We start from the raw sequence: 18021 nt of genomic DNA on the forward strand, positions 1-18021 counted from the left end.
AACATTTATTTAAGATTATCAAACATTTATTTTTCTGAATAAATAGATATATTGGATGTATATTTTGTTAGAAGTCATAGTGTGTAACAACTGTCTTGGTTGTGGTCAAATGCTATTTACACCTCCTGGGAAGATTGTCATCTCTGCCTTTTGAAGACCTGTTCCTCCAAGGAGCCAAACTACTGGAAGTAAGAAGCCTATGTGAACAGCTATTCGCATATCAATGAATGTCATCAGAGACACAGATGAAACTTCAGAGAAAGTCCCACCTATCCTAGGCCATATAAATTGTATTACAAGTCCTTAGTCAGTTAGAGCAATTGTTTTGAAATCAACAGTATGTACAGTATTTGTGTTGCTCTCCAAGCATGTAGATAAGTACATACATGTGTAATAAATACATCTATTTTTCAATCTGGCTTCAACAGTCAAAATGTTACTGAAACCCATGAGTTTTGGGGTTTCCCTTACACGTCTCATACTAGCACATTATGACACCTACCTGAAAAACTAAGCGCTCCAGCGGTGCGCTGTCATCATTGACAGGGCTTTTATCATCACACGGTCTTCCTGCTGGGTTCGCGGGCTCTGGCAGCTAGAATTGCTGAGCCGTGATGACGTCACTCCCGCACATGCGAGTGGGAATCATGGCACAGCGCTCTGAAGGAATGGCAGTGGTATGCCATTCCTTCAGAATACATGTCACCATCTGCTAAAAGATTGAATATCTCCTAAACCGTGCACATTTAGGAAATATTCATTTTACCTACAGGTAAGCTTATAATAATGTAACATAGTAAAAATTTACAAAGCAAACATTACTACTGCTTTAACTTTGGGGGGCCATTTGTGATTGTGTTTTCCATATGCTACCCTGATCTTAGGTTAGATTTTTTTTCAACTAATGAAGATTACTGAAAGATTACTTATCTCGTTGCAGCACTGACTCCTTTGCATGTTTTGTTAAAAAAAAAAAAAAAAGCAGGCTATAGAACTCAAACTGTAGTACATAACTCCCAAAAAAGACAATTTTCCCAAGAGAATTTTGAGAGTAGTGCTAAGTAAAATAGTACAGCAAATGTATAAAAATACAAAATGTATTTAAATTTGCATAAAAAAACATACACGTTCACATTATTTATGTAGAAGTAAGGTCACCGTTTTACTAATGTACATTAGAGTCGTGACACTGTACGTACACTAGTAGGCAGAATTTAAATAAAATCACTGCAGAAAACAACATTAGTATTGTTGATTAAGGATTTATTAACAATTATTGAACATTCCTAACTTTATCTTAAAGGGTAACTCTACTTTCATGGAAAAAACAATACAGAACTTAAAAAAATAATATAGCATATACAATTGCTACACAAACTATATTGTAATTCAACCGCTAGCCGGCCAGCCGCCATAGTTATTCTGCGGCAGGTTGGCACGGCTACGCAAATCACTGTAGCTATAAATCGTTCCTTTAAGACGTCATAGCAGGCGCACGCTGCCACGTGTCCCCGGAGACGATGCATGTGCCCAGCGGGCGCAATGTCCGGGCACCCGCGATCGCTCGTGACAGAACGAGAACGGGGATGTGTGTGTGTAAACACACAAATCCCGGTTCTCTCAGGGGAGAGGAGACAGATCGCGTGTTCCTACTAAGTAGGAACACCGATTGGTCTCCTCCCCCAGGCAGTCTCATCCCCCCTACAGTTAGGACACACCTAGGGAACACAGTTAACCCCTTGATCTCCCTCTAGTGTTAACCCCTTCCCTGCCAGTGACATTTATACAGTAATCAGTGGCTATATTTATTGTCCGCCGCAATGTCGCAGTCCTGATAAAAAACGCAGATCGCCGCCATTACTAGTAAAAAAAAATAATAATAAAAATGACATAAATATATCCCCTATTTTGTAGGCGCTATAGCTTTTGCGCAAACCAATCAATATATGCTTATTGCGATTTTCTGTTACCAAAAATATGTAGAATATATATCAGCCTTAACTGATGAAGAAATTTGTTTTTTTCTTTTTTTTTTTGGATATTTATTATAGCAAAAAGTAAAAAATATCCTTTTTTTTTCAAAATTGTTGCTCTTTTTTTGTTTATAGTGCAAAAAATAAAATTTGCAGAGGTGATCAAATACCACCAAAAGAAAGCTCTATTTGTTGGGGGAAAAAAAGGACATAAATTTTGTTTGGGTACGTCGCGACGCAGTGCCGCATCGCAAAAAATGGCCTGATCAGGAAGGGGGCAAATCATTCCGGGGCTGAAGTGGTTAATGATATATAAAAAAAAAAAAATAAACTTTTCATTTCAATCCACCACACTGTAATTTCTGTAAAATTCTATGCAATATGGCAACCTGGAGGCATTCTATACATTACTGCTATGCAGAACACCTCCAAAAATGTAATGTATTGCTTTTGTGATTGACTCGCTGATTTTCCCAGAAGTTTGCACTAGGATGTAAGTAAGACTATAGGCATCTTCTGCAACAAAAATGTAATTTTTTTTAAAACTAAAACTTTCTAAGGGTTTATTACTTCTAAAGGGATGCAGACAAAACAATTTTTCCCATCAGAACACTGAGGGAGCACAAGGTGATTATAATGAACCAGACCATCCCATCCATAATTAATGTCCTAAGGACATGGTCAAATGAACAGCTATTACTTCAGAGCAGAATCAGGTGGAAATCTGCAACAAAATGTGTTAAAATTCTTACAATGTACATTAATCACCCAGAGGGGATTGTTTTTTTTTCTCAACAAAAAGTGGAGTTACTCTTTAAGATCACTATACACTTTTAACTATTTTCATTGCTCCTGCTGTCTAGTGCCTTCTATTTTTTAGATGTTGGGTGGGAGGGGGCTGACAGGGCTAGTGATGTAGTGAATTGTGGCCTGATAAAAACATGTAAAATTCGCATAGTATATGGTCAGCTTTGGTTGCACTTTAAGGTTTTATGATCAATTTCTCATGAATCAAGATTTTTAATTCAATTATTATTTAATTTAATTATTTTTTAGCACTTTTTGCTGCTTTCTATTTATTGCCATCTTAATTTACACAAATGTTTGCTTCGCTAGCAGTTATATTTAATTACTTCTTGTTTCCTTTTTCCTTATAAATACAGGCTTCAGGATATAATCTAACATTCTGGCTATTTTTCTTCCTAAGCATCCCTTTAAACTAATATTTAGGCTTGTGTCGATGGGTAAATGCAGGTTGCTTTCAGATGCTTTTTAGCTGTCTTTTCAGAGGAGTCTGAGACAGTGCATAGATAGGGAAAAGCAGCTCTGAAAAGATCAAAAGCCCCTATTTTTTTCTGGATCAGCCTCTATTCTTTTTATTTTCATTATTTAAATACCATCCAAAAAACACCTTTACCAACATAGCAAATAAATTAATAGACCTCTGTGATTTCCAAAATCCGATGTGGATGTGACTGGTTGTATTCCTCTGACTTAAAGAAAACTCCATAAAGTTGTGATTTTCACAGTTAATTGTTAGTAATGCTTGTGAGTAATTGTTATTAATGAGTAATACTGTCACCCATATAAAAAGCAACATGCACAAAAAAAAACAAATCATTGAGGGTGTATTCACACCAGAGGCAGTGGGACTGTGTTGGTGGCTATTCCAGCACCCCACTGCATGGACAAGGTGAAATGCTTTGTCTCTTATATACCCGGTTTACACCACTGTGTTACGGTGGTGTGTGGGCAAGATGCGTTGAAAAAAAGTACTGCATGCAGTACTTTTTATCAGCATTGTGTTGATAATCCACTGCCTTGAATGGCACGGCCAGCTATTGAACTTTGTGAGATGTCTGTGTGACATCTCAATAAAGTTTGTTTTAATCATTACCGCACTGATCTCTGTCAGATCGCACTGCACACCAGCTGCTGCACTGAAATGCATCAGCAGGTGTAAACCAGCCCTAAAGAGAACCTCCCTAGGCTGCATATCGCATAGGATTGCTCCTGATAACTGCTAAATGTGAATACGCGTTTAGTAAGGGAAGTCCATTTATTTAAATTGACCTTCTAAACGCACCAAAAAGGGTGCATGCACTATTTTTTGTAATATAGCGTGCCACAATGCACAGAAGTTAATTACTGTGCATTGTGGTGTACTATGATGCAAGTGTGTTGAGGTGCCATTAAGAATGATTGCCACCACAGCGCACCAATCGCCATAACCTGTGTTTTAGGCATTTGTAGTAAAGAAACCGATAACAACACATTGTCGCAGTTCACTTGTGTGAACCCATCTTTGAGGAATCCTCTGCGCATAGAAATATGTAAACTGAAACGGCTGACTTCTCTTACTGAAAATGCTAGTTGTCTTAAGTGATATAGATTTGATACTTTTTGTGTCACAGACCTGTAACACGTAGGCAAATTAGGAATTCTGGCTTTAATCTGATTTCACTAGTTGCATGCCTTTACCAAGTTAGTGATCAAAAAATAATGGACTGCATGACTGACAGGCAAATAGCATTTTTAGAAGGTCAGCAATAGCAGCCCATCAATAGGAGAAGAGTAACAGTAAAAAGCTTTTTATAGACTTTATACTGTATGTAACAGTACAGTTAAGTGACTTCAGATCAAAAGCAAACTTTGAAGTTTATCTACCTTTTGTACGAGCTGGAACTTTTATAGAAGTTGAACTGATAGAGGAAGCTAAAGAAAATCGGCGAGTGGCTTCTTTCTCCTTAGACTCTGGTTCTAAGTGAATACATAGATGTAAAGCAATGATTTGTTAATAAGCACAGTAGTAAGAAAAATTAGGCATAATATTATAGCACCAGTATACTGACATGACACAATTTTAAAATGACCAAGCAGATTTCTCATCACATCTCCAAATGGAATATAAATCACTGACAATTCAACAAAATAGTCTAGAGTGGAGAAAACTGACTAGCAACTCCTTTGCACCAGCGGGGAAAAAAACAGGTATGAATGGTGTGTCTCTACTTCACACATAACTATAGAGACCCTAGATTGTACCTAAATCCCCTACTCCACACAAAACATTTTTTCTTACATTTTGGGTAGAGTGGGGAAGAGTTACTGTAGAACGTCTGTCAGGTTTTTGCTGCTGTCTAACTGCTTATTATAGATCTTATTATAGAACATTTTACCACTCTAACAAAATTTTTTCATTGCTATATCTGACTCTGTTGGAGGGATTTCCCTTTGCATCTTATCCCTCTGAACCCCTGTCACCAAAAATGGAAGTGAGGGGAATTCTCTAGGGTTGCAAACAGCAATAAACGCCAGACAGATTACACTCCACCCTCAAACAATGTGAACAGACCTACAGAAACAGGATCTGACCCATTACACCTGGCTACAAAGAATAGGAATTGTAAATGTAAATGTCCTGTTGTTTTTACTCCTACTTCACATAATAGCAACAAATTACCTTCAATATATCTGAAGAACAATGGGCACATTTTTATGGCAGGGTCATAGCAGTTACCCTTAAGCTTACTGTGTTAAAAAAAATAATAACTGTGACTAATGGACCATAGATTAGTCACTGAATATCCACAAGTTGAAATTGGCTCTGATGGAAACAGGCAAATGATTTTTAAACTTTATGAATTTATATAAAAAACCTTTTAATGTTGGCCACAACAAGTATAAGTGAAACTAAGTCGACCAACAGCAAGAAACTTTAGGCTTTGTTCACACTTGGGCATAGCAAAGTTACATGTTTTAAAATTTCAAAGCCACTTTAACTCATTTCATGTAGGGCAGATATAAGAAATATGTTAACCTTTTTGCTGAAAACAATAGGTATCTGAAGTGAAACCAATCAACCATTTGCCTATTTGGTTGTTACATTAAAAAAGCAGTAAATGCTGCATACAAAAAAAAAAAGATAAAGCTGTAGCAGTGCTAATAACCTAAAAATTGAATTGTGTATTACAGCTAAGTCACACACATTCACACACACCAGGGTAAGGTGAAATTAAATAGTAAATTCTAGCACTAAAGTCTTTTGGCTGGTCTTCAGAGCAGAGGGTGCATTAACAGAAATGTTGAGTATGCAAAAAAGTATACAGTAGGTGTGGTTAAGGTAACAATGAGGGTTAGTGCGTTAGTTGCAAGCTTTAAGGTAAGGCATTGCCCTCAGCACCAGTTTCCCAGAACTTAAAGCGATTGTCTCTTTTTTTTAAAATAACAAACTTGTTATACTTACTTCCTCTGTGCAGTTGGTTTTGCACAGAGCAGCCCGGATCCTCCTCTTCTCAGGTCCCTCTTTGCTGATCCTGGCCCCTCCCTTCTGTAGACTGCCCACTCAGCCAGCAGCTTTCAATGGGGGCACCCGAGCGAAGTCAGAGCTCTGTGTATCCATTCAGACATGGCGCCCTGCTATTATGCATTCTGCCACTCAATGCATAGAATGCATTAAGATTAAAAACCTTCTGCCTTTACAACCCCTTTAAGGCTAATATATTGAATATGAAAATATTTCTGCAAGATTTCTTGATAATACCAAGAAAAATTCCTTGTACACACTGTACACACAGATTATTTTTTCAGCGAAATCCTTTGAAGCAGTTGTTAATACATACAGACATACAAACAATACATAGAATAGATTGTTAACGTTTAAAGTGGCATCATCACCATCCAGTACAGTAAAAGGAAGTGTTAAGCTCTACAAAACAATGATGAGTCACATGCAATTTTTAGGTGTAATGAATCATCAACAATACAGCATGCCCATGTTTATGGTTTTATATGGTAAGCGCAACACAATGAGAAAAAATAATACATGAAATTATATTTTAAAGCATATAATTCTAAACAGTGAAAGGTGCAACCTAATAAACTCAGAGTACAGACATAATCTGACAAATAGACACAAATTTACAAAACATTACCAGGGAAAGTAGGTGTGGGAAAGATAAAATAATACTGCTTATTATTATTATTGCTACTATTACCCTTAACTGGAGAAGGGAAGGCCTGGAAAGAAAAACTGAAAAATTGGGAAAAACAGTTTTTTCTCAAAGCTGTTTTTTGTTTTTGGGAAAAAAAAAGAAGTGTGGAATATGTTCTTTTACGGGCTATCTATGACATTGTAAATGAAATATATAACATGAAGACCTTAATGAAAGTTTTCTGAGACCTTATGTAAAGTCTTAAATTATTGTAAGTTCTCTCAGCTGAAGACAAGCAAACCCTGAAATACAATTCAAGCAGCACTGTACTTTTTAATGCAGTTCTCAAACAAGAGAAACATGCATTTCTGCCACTTGAGGGCACTACAGGGGAAAAGCTCCAGTTTAGTTTGCTTGCGGGCTCCATGTTGTACCTCCTACAGGTGGGTGATTTTTGGGTTACAGTAAATCAGGGCTCAAAATTTCAAGTCCTGAGCTACGAGCCAGGCCTTAAGAGTTACTCGCCACCAGTTGCCCCACCCAAGCCCTACCCTGCCCCGCCCCCTAATTACGCCCCTAAACACGCCCTCATTAATTCTCTTGTGAAATTACATTGTTAAATGTTTTATGCAGAATTAGGTTACAAAAATAAATATTAACAACAACTTTATCAGTGCCCATCAGTGCAGCCTCATCAGTGCCCATCAGTGCAGCCCATCAGTGCAGCATATCAGTGCCCATCAGTACAGCATATCAGTGCAGCTTATCAGTGCCCATCAATTCCGCCCCATCAGTGCTGCCTCATCAGTGCAGGCTCATTAGTGCCCATCAATGCAGCCTCACCAGTGCCCATCAATGCAGCCTTATCAGTGCCCATCGATGCAGCCTCATCAGTGCCCATCGATGCAGCCTTACCAGTGCCCATCAATGCAGCCTCACCAGTGCCCATCAGAGCAGCCTCATCAGTGCCCATCAATGCAGCCTATCAGTGCCCATCAATGCAGCCTCACCAGTGCCCATCAATGCAGCCTCACCAGTGCCCATCAATGCAGCCTCACCGGTGCCCATCAATGCAGCCTCACCGGTGCCCATCAATGCAGCCTCACCAGTGCCCATCAATGCAGCCTCTCCAGTGCCCATCAATGCAGCCTTACTAGTGCCCATCAATGCAGCCTTATCAGTGCCCATCAATGCAGCCTTATCAGTGCCCATCAATGCAGCCTCACCAGTGCCCATCGATGCAGCCTTATCAGTGCCCATCGATGCAGCCTCATCAGTGCCCATCAATGCAGCCTCACCAGTGCCCATCAGAGCAGCCTCATCAGCGCCCATCAATGCAGCCTCACCAGCGCCCATCAATGCAGCCTCACCAGTGCCCATCAATGCAGCCTCACCAGTGCCCATCAATGCAGCCCCTAAGGTGCCTATCAATGCAGCCTCATCGGTGTCCATCATTGCAGCCTCACCAGTACCCATCAGCGCAGCCTCATCAGTACAAATGAACAAATGTGTGTCACCGGCGCAAGCGATTAAATAATTAAGAAATGAGTTGCTGCAATCAAAAAACTACACCACTAGGTGAACAAAATAAAGAATATATATATGTGTTGAATGCACTACTCTAAAACACACCACTCTGTTATATTCCAGATTTACACAATCATTATGCCCCCCAAAATTCTATATACAGTAGTGCCCCACTTACTCACCCTACTGGGTGTACTTTACATAAATTACAATATAAATATATACAAAAATTAGTGCGTAACATTTATAACCAGACTAAAATGTCCAAATTCATGTGCAAAGTGCAATGTGCAATTATTGCCAAGATCTCTGTAGTATATATCATCCATGACTTTCCGTGACCCCTTCACCACTTTAGTGCCAAAAACACCACCACCTGGATTGGCTTCCTGATGATGCATACTATGATGCGAAACGCGTAGAGGCTGCTAGGAGATTTTCGTCACGCCAATACGTCACTTCCGTGCTAGGCGAAAGTGAGGGCTGAAGCGCAAGCCGGCTGCGAACGAGGCTTGCACCGCACGCCAACACGGGATTTACACTGCGCCATCCCTACACTCATTACCAATTGCTGGAATAGCTTGGTGCCGGCATATGGGCACCTGGAAATGTGAGTGTAATACTTCCTTTTTAAACTGAGTATTAATAAAATAGTTTTTACATATTGCGCAATGATCGCTGTCTGTTTCATATGAGGAGGACATGGCGTTTATATAGTGCATTGGGGTCAGCAACAATACGGAATATGTGGAGTGGTTATCCCAAATAAATGAACCAAAGGCGCAGTTTAACCAACATCTGGTGAGTGGCCAATCCAGGTGGTGGTGTTTTTGGCACTAAAGTGGTGAAGGGGTCACGGAAAGTCACGGATGATATATACTACAGAGATCTTGGCAATAATTGCACATTGCACTTTGCACATGAATTTGGACATTTTAGTCTGGTTATAGATGTTACGCACTAATTTTTGTATATATTTATATTATAATTTATGTAACGTACACCCAGTAGGGTGAGTAAGTGGGGCAGCCTCATCAGTGCCCATCAATGCAGCCTCACCAGTGCCTATCAATGCAGCCTAATCAGTGTCCATCAATGCAGCCTCACCAGTGTCCATCCATGCAGCCTCATCAGTGCCCATCAATGCAGCCTGATCAGTGCCCATCAATGCAGCCTCACCAGTGCCTATCAATGCCCATCAAAGCAACCCCACCAGTGCCTATCAATGCAGCCTGGTTAGTGCCCATAAATGCAGCATCACCAGTGAACGGGGATCAGAGAGAGAAGAGCCAGACAGATAACACAGCATGGGGATCTCCCGCTGTGGCAAAACATGGCTTTGAAATGCCCTGCAGCCTCTACGTCACACTACTTTATTTCCCGGCACTGGACCAGTGTGCTGTCTATCATAGGAGCTGGTCCATTAGGCGGGACTTCGTGGCCGCGGGGCAATTCAAATCCATGCTATGTCAAATCCCCGCTCTGTGTGATCCCATCTGCTCTCCTCTTCCTCTCCTCTCTCTTCCCCAGGTTCTGGCCGGTCGCTGGGAGGAGAACGGCTCCCATTCAACCCTACCTGCCAGCGGAAATTTTGAGGGCTGCAGTAGATGATAGTTTCTGTCCTCTCAGGCCTTAGTTGAAAGGTAAGAGAGTAAATTTGTCTGATAAAGTAGTTTATGTTTTTTTAACCTTTAAATGATTCCGATTAATGTTCTCCACCTTTAGGGTCCTTTCACACTGGGGCGGTTTGCAGGCGCTATTGCGCTAATAGCGCCTGCAAACCGACCCGAAAGTGCCGCTGCTTTCATTCCAGTGTGAAAGCCCCGAGGGCTTTCACACTGGAGCGATGCGCTGGCAGGATGGTAAAAAAAGTCCTGCTAGCAGCATCTTCGGAGTGGTGAAGGAGCGGAGTGTATACCGCTCCTTCACCGCTCCTGCCCATTGAAATCAATGGGATGGCGCGGCTATACCGCCGGCAAATCGCCTCTGCAGAGGTTTTTAACCATTTCTCGCCCGCTAGCGGGGGGTAAAACCACCCCGCTAGCGGCCGCATACCGACGGCAAAGAGCTGCTTACAATAGTGGTGCTTTACCACTGATGTCGACGCCCGCCCCAGTGTGAAAGGGCCCTTACTGCATAATGTTTACCTATAGTCTGATCAGTCAATTTTCTTATCCTCCTCTCAGTAAAATGGTAAGACCAACATCTAGAATTTGGAAACATTTCCACAGTGCAATTTCTGCTGAGAGGAAAGCTGTACTTTTATTTCAAGCATAATACTTTTATATACACTGCATTTCACGCTTCCAGTGTAAGAAAATGACTTTCAATTTGTAAAACTACTCCATACTGAATTTTTTTTTAATTGTTCCGAAAATTTCAATTTTTTCCCAGAAAAAAGCAGGGGAAAAATGTATTTTCTCATGGCTTTAAAATCTCTGGAAGCATTACACCTCTACCCTTAACTCTGCCATTCACCTTCTCCATCATTTAATTGCAAGGGAAAAACTAAAGTACAGAAAAGAACCTCTATTGAAGCAAAAGGCAAACAACGTTTCCAATATTTATTATTTGCAGAAGGTGTGGTAGGGTTTAAAGTTTCTGGCATGGAGATCAGATTTAATTATTCTTTGTATGGTAGTAAATTCTCTCACAACAAAAATGGATTAAATAGTTATTGAACATACACATTGTAGTGATTTAGTCTATTAATTAATACTGGGTGATATGATGTAGAGTGGGTATGATAATGAATTAGTAAGTACTCTTCCGCAGCAACCCAATTCTTCCAGAGAGATGCACTTTATTGACTTCCAACACAGAACAAAGTCCAAAGTCCACAGATGACAAAGAAATCCGACAGAGGAAATATAATTCAAAGTCCCATGTCTTAGGTCCGAGTGTGCATACACAGACAAGCCTCTCCCAAAACCTATAGACTGAATGCCGTGTTATATTCACTAAATATTGAATGGCTGAGCAATTTGATTGGCCGTTCCAATTTAGGACTTGAACAGCCGTGAACCACCCCAATTTGCACTCCCGTTTATCAACATCAACAAGTCCCCTTTAGATATATTAATTAGATAAACAGAACACCCTTTTGAGCCCTTGGAATACCTACATTCCCGTATATCAACATCAACAAGTCCCCTTTAGATATATGTAATTAGATTAGATTAACATACCACCTGAATACCCTTTGAAATGTTCAAATAGACTTGCATATGATTAACACATCAAAGAGTCTTCAGCTGTTAAAATTCAGTTGGACAAATCAACCATTCGGTCAACATTGACTGCATGTGTACATACACACAACAATGTCCCACATAAATCGGTGAACATTACAACATATTACAACATATACCCCCACTTGGGTCGGTTCTAACTACTAGAACTGACCCATAAATCAAACAACAAAAAATATCAATATGATTTAAGGTACTGGATGCTTTACAATGGCTCATATAAAATATGAAGTTGAAACTGGTTACATCTCTCTTCGCCAGCCTCTAAAATATCCCCATGAAACAGTTATTAGATAATATAACTTTTAGACCATGACTGGAAAAGGATTTGGTAAACATCAGTGGCCCATATAGCTGTTAGGCCTTATTATATCACATCAAGATCTTGAATATTGCGCAAAGACGAGCTGATGTCACAGTCCATTCTTCAGTCTGACTTCATCACATCTCTCACCATCTCACTGAAAGTAAACTTGGTATGCTCTGGGAACTCCAATCCACAAATCCAGGATTCTCTCATCTCCAGGCTCAAGCTTTCCATTTTTAAAGATGCTTTTACGCAAACACTCTACTTTCATCTTTACAGTAAGAAGAGCTATCAATGTACCAGCACTCACTTTCAAGGTCAAAAAGTTTGGATATGGCAGTAAGAACTGTGCTTCAAACTATTTTCTTGCACTTGACATTCAGTCCATCTTGCAAGCATTTTACAATTCACATCTGCTTCTTTCCATTTCCACAATTTGAACAAAGATGACCGGGTTGTGTACCTGTCAAGTACCAGAATTTGTTGATTGCCAGCCACAATTTGCTTTTGTAATTTGCTGTAGGCCGACCCCCCATTGTCTTCAATAAAGCAGTTACTTGGATCATTCAGTCCATAATTACACTTGAATGGTCTACCAACATATACATATACCCCCACACGATGGTTCAGATAGAGTCAGCTTCACATCAGTGTTTATCAGATCTTCTGTCCAGACAAAGCGGCAGTGGAAATTCTTGCCAGTATCTTCACCATGAAAGGTAGAAAGATCTCTTTCATCCATATACGTCATAGCCTTTAGCATATTATAAACAACTGAATCAACAAAGTTTCAAATCATGACTGGAGTGATGAATTTCACTCACCCCTCTTATAAATTTATGAAAACCACCCAACATACTAAAATTTATGCTATGCCAAGCCATTGTGCAGCATCTCACCTTAGATGTCAAATATATTGATCAATACGCATTATGTAATATGTACAGATGTTATAAAAATTATTTTAGGTTAAAATGCTTCTCTTTGGTTTCAAGATAAAAGTTCAAGAAATAAAACATAAAGAAAATAAAAAAATGAAAAGCAAAATATATCAGGAAAAGGGAGAAAAATTAAAAATTAGGGCGTTGAAGAAAAAAGAAAAAAAAGGTCCATTGCTTGATGAATTTCGAGAGAGTCCATGAATGCTTTATAATTCCATGTATAGTGATATATTGTCTATTCAGCATTTCTCCCATAATTCTCCACCACTATTCAATTTCAGACTTCTGCTATTCACATGCAAGCATCTTCAGACGTCCCTGAAAAACAAAACTCTCCAACAAAACTAATTAGCAAGGTCCTTAAACATTGTTTGAAGTTAAAACAAAACACTATTTACACGTTTACAGTTTGGAGCTTATTCACCCTCACTGCTAGAGAAATGTCATCTGCATTCAAAAACAGATCTGGAGAATATACATCTTGTACATTCATGACACCCTGTACCTCCTTCAACTGCTGTAATAATTTATCACGTTCCCCTCTCATCTTGTCATACTCAATTTTCAGGTGGTCATATTTCTGTTTTAACTGAGAAAACGGTATCCAAGTCTTGGACCTTTTCTTATTATTATTTTGTTCAGCTCTGTTTTTCATATTAATATCACCTATGTATGACCCGGAGTGTCCTCTCTGGGTGTTATCATAGGATATTATCTTCTGATCTTTATGTTCAGTATTTGTCCTAAACAATGTGGCTAAATCAATTTTGACAGCCTGCTCATTTGACTTTCTCCATAAATGGTCTGCTCTCAACAATATGTCTTTTAAATCATGAGGATTTGGGGTAACCAATAAAATATTTTGTTTGATATCTTCATGCAATGCATCTAGAAACATACTCATATGTATCAAGCCACCACGCTCAAATGCAAGATTATTACCGACCAATAATTCCATAATAGTTGCTATCCTGTGTGACAATTCATAGGGAGATTCATTTTGCATTTGTTGGATCTTCCCATGAATAGTAACATCAGAACGTACACCATACAAAACACATAATAATTCCAGTAATATGTCCCTTGTCCTCAGAGGCTGAATACAGATTTGTTTAATTCTCATCCAAAGACCACTTCCTACAGAATGTTGCAAAACTCTTTCTAAGTCAGATGGGTTGAGATTGTACATATCTCTGACTTGCTGCACGTCACAAAACCATTTTAAAAATCTGTTTAAATCATGGTATGGAACCATTCCTATTTCTTTAAGAATTGCGTCTAATTCTTTTGGTTTTAACGGCTTCATTACAAGCTGAACTTCACCTGTATTATTATTATTGTTATAAACTGTGGTAGTCACAGTGGGGGCACCTGGTAATGAATTATCAGATTTAATATGAGGTTCTGTTTGCTGCAGATTGCTGAATCCAAGATTTGATGCATATCTGCATTCCTGAGATCTCTTCTCTAATTCCATAATCCTTAATTTTAATCTCTCATTTTCCTCTGATAATTCATCACAACGTTTAGATTTCTCAATTAAGGCTTCATCAATGGTAACCGCATGCAACTTTAAATTTACTGTCTCAGTGTCTGATTGGTTTTGTAACCTCTCACAAACATTGTTGCTATTATCAACTGCCTTCTGTAACTGGGTAATTTCCTCAACCTTATAATTCAAAGAACTTTCCATTGTTAGACAGCAAGATAACAAGCCCTGTATAATACAACCTTTTCTTTTACTTTCTGAAATTTTGCTATCAAAAACATTTTTCTCTAAAAATTCCTTCATCATCGTCCATGTCTGCTTACATTTTTCTGGAATTTCATAAGGACCGCCATGGCGCTTAATACATTTTAATACCCATCTGTTAACTTTATCAGAACTGACACTAGCTTCACACTGAGTAAGCATTTTGACTATATTACTAATAATTAAAAAAAGAAAATATTTTACTCACCGCATTAGTTACTCCTTTGGCTTCCACTTCAGGTCTTCTGGTACACGACACAGTCCTTTTTTGTTGTTGTTTCCGGTCTCCAGAGAATAATTCTGGGGTTCCCAACTTGTTTAAATTTGTAGATCAGACTCTCTTATGTCACAACCAGACATTCCAGACATTAGAGTCACAGCACAGCTCTTGGTTCTTCATCAGACTTCTGTCCACCTCACAGGATTGTTGTCACCACCGACTTCTGTTACTAAGTCCGAAAATGCTCTTCTGGTCACATGAACGGCACCAGTGTAGTGATTTAGTCTATTAATTAATACTGGGTGATATGATGTAGAGTGGGTATGATAATGAATTAGTAAGTACTCTTCCGCAGCAACCCAATTCTTCCAGAGAGATGCACTTTATTGACTTCCAACACAGAACAAAGTCCAAAGTCCACAGATGACAAAGAAATCCGACAGAGGAAATATAATTCAAAGTCCCATGTCTTAGGTCCGAGTGTGCATACACAGACAAGCCTCTCCCAAAACCTATAGACTGAATGCCGTGTTATATTCACTAAATATTGAATGGCTGAGCAATTTGATTGGCCGTTCCAATTTAGGACTTGAACAGCCGTGAACCACCCCAATTTGCACTCCCGCTTATCAACATCAACAAGTCCCCTTTAGATATATTAATTAGATAAACAGAACACCCTTTTGAGCCCTTGGAATACCTACATTCCCGCATATCAACATCAACAAGTCCCCTTTAGATATATGTAATTAGATTAGATTAACATACCACCTGAATACCCTTTGAAATGTTCAAATAGACTTGCATATGATTAACACATCAAAGAGTCTTCAGCTGTTAAAATTCAGTTGGACAAATCAACCATTCGGTCAACATTGACTGCATGTGTACATACACACAACAATGTCCCACATAAATCGGTGAACATTACAACATATTACAACACACATCTGTACCCGAGTACAAAATGAATGTTGGTTCACTAAACTGCACTTTCAATACAGAAGGAGTTTTCACAGCTCTTAACACAGACTCAGAGATAGGCGGCCTTTTCCTTAGGCTAAAAAACCTGATGGTCTCCGAGTTACACCTGGAATGGGACATTGCCTTCCTGGAGCAGTACACCAAGGAACGCATGGTCCCAAGAGGCCTAAGGTGGACAATCCACCCGCAACAAGGGGACCTAGATATCGAGTCTTGGTATCACTACTTTAATGAAGCAGGGATTTCCCTATTGGGGTTCCTTGTAGATAGAAAACGCACGAGAAGAACCATTATAGATAAAGAAATTAAGGAAATTAGAGACAAACTCCTCCCACACAAATCCACTATAGAGTATACCAACCTCTCTACCAATCTTAAGAACCATCTAGAAAAGGAAGAACGCGAACAAAGATTTAAAAAACAGAAGAAATATAGCAGAGACCTCAGTGACTACAAAAATGGAAATGTTTTTAGTTGGCAAACTACTAGCCAAGTTAAAGATCCACCTGCTAATACAAGTCACCATATGGAGACGGGAAGTTCGGATGAATCTGGGGCTCTACATATCCCCCCAGTACCTCCACCTCCCCCCATTGGTAACAATAGACGTCCCACCTATCCCCCCCCTGTCTCTACAACCCAATATAATGGTCCCCCCTCCAACTCTGGAAATAGAGGACGAAACAACAGGGGAAAGGGTAGGGGCAATAGGGATCGTTCTGTTCACTATGAAGAATACAGACAGGACTATTCCCCCCGAAGACGGAATAATGAGCACCACTACTACCAACCATATCCACAAAGAACCCCCATTAACACAAGAAACAGATTCTCACCACTTAGAGATGATCGACTCACTGATTATCGAAATTCCCAGTATCGTTATGACTATGGAGACAGAGACTATTCTGATAGGTCACCTTTCAATTATAACCAGGCCAAACCAAGATCTATGTACCCGGGGGGTTTTCACAGAGAACAGGAATACCCCACACGAAACCCAGAACAAAACGTCGCACCCGAGGGGGGAGGCGCACCAACAAAGAGAAAACGGGTCTAAAGGATTATGGCATCTTTAATCTAAGTAAAGCTGATTTTTCCTCAGCGGAGCTTAGTGTTTTGAACAAAGGATTGAAATTTGCCCCCCCAAAAACATTAAGCAAATTCTCCACATTTATAGATGTGCACAAATTTGTGCGCAAACTCAATGTGCAGAGATATATTGCGTCCAATCCAAGCAGGCCCCCAAACCTTCTTGCAAATTCCCATTCGGTTCACTCAGGGTTAGCCAACCCATCTCTATTTAATCTCTATTTAACCCCCCAGCACCTATAGCTCCGTCCATTAAAGTGTTTCGGGACCTAGTATTGGAGGACTTGGATGGTCTTCCAAAGAAAAAATACTACACTGATCCCAACATTAAAATAGGTTTAAAGTCCCTCTGCGAACGTAAAGATCTCGTCATCCGCCCGGCAGATAAGGGCGGAGGAATTGTCGTCCTCGATAGTAAAGACTATCAAGCAGAGATGACCAGAATCTTAAGTGACACAGAAACCTACTTGCCTCTTGGATCTAATCCCACTACAGGCTTTAAAAGAAGACTAGTGGATCTGATTGATACTGGCTTCCAGCTAGGCATACTAGACAAAAAAGAAAAAAAACTTTTTGGTTCCGGTGGCTCCACGCATCCCTATAATGTATTACCTGCCCAAGGTACACAAAAACATCACCCAACCTCCTGGTCGCCCAATTATCAGTGGAATTAACTCCGTAACCTCGCGCATAGGGAAATACATTGATCATTACTTGCAACCCATAGTGAAAACGATACCATCTTTTTTGAAGGATACCGGAGATACCATCAATAAATTACAACAGGTTACTTATAGCAATGACCTCATATTAGTAACCGCAGACGTTACTTCCCTATACACTATTATCCCTCACGAGCTAGGCCTAGGAGCGGTTGAACTTTTCCTGTCAAGAGATAAAAACATCCCTATGACCCAAAAGAGGTTCATTATGGATTTGCTACACTTTGCCACCAAGTCGAATTACTTCTGGTACAATAACTGCTATTACCTGCAGACAAAGGGGGTAGCTATGGGGGCAAAATTTGCCCCCAGCCTGG

At 39.7% G+C, this 18021-nt stretch overlaps 1 protein-coding gene across 3 annotated transcripts in view; it reads right to left on the reverse strand.

Moving 5' to 3' along the window:
• The window catches only part of MCF2L2 (MCF.2 cell line derived transforming sequence-like 2), a 527578-nt gene that overhangs the window by 57091 nt on the left and 452466 nt on the right, over positions 1 to 18021 (reverse strand). For all 3 annotated transcript variants that reach the window (XM_073626295.1, XM_073626294.1, XM_073626296.1), the window contains one exon: positions 4641 to 4733. In XM_073626295.1, the coding sequence (XP_073482396.1) occupies positions 4641 to 4733 (93 nt within the window). The remainder of the gene's footprint in view (positions 1 to 4640; positions 4734 to 18021) is intronic.

The sequence above is a fragment of the Aquarana catesbeiana genome, linkage group LG04 (genome assembly GCF_042186555.1).
Source record: "Aquarana catesbeiana isolate 2022-GZ linkage group LG04, ASM4218655v1, whole genome shotgun sequence".
NCBI lineage: Eukaryota > Metazoa > Chordata > Amphibia > Anura > Ranidae > Aquarana > Aquarana catesbeiana.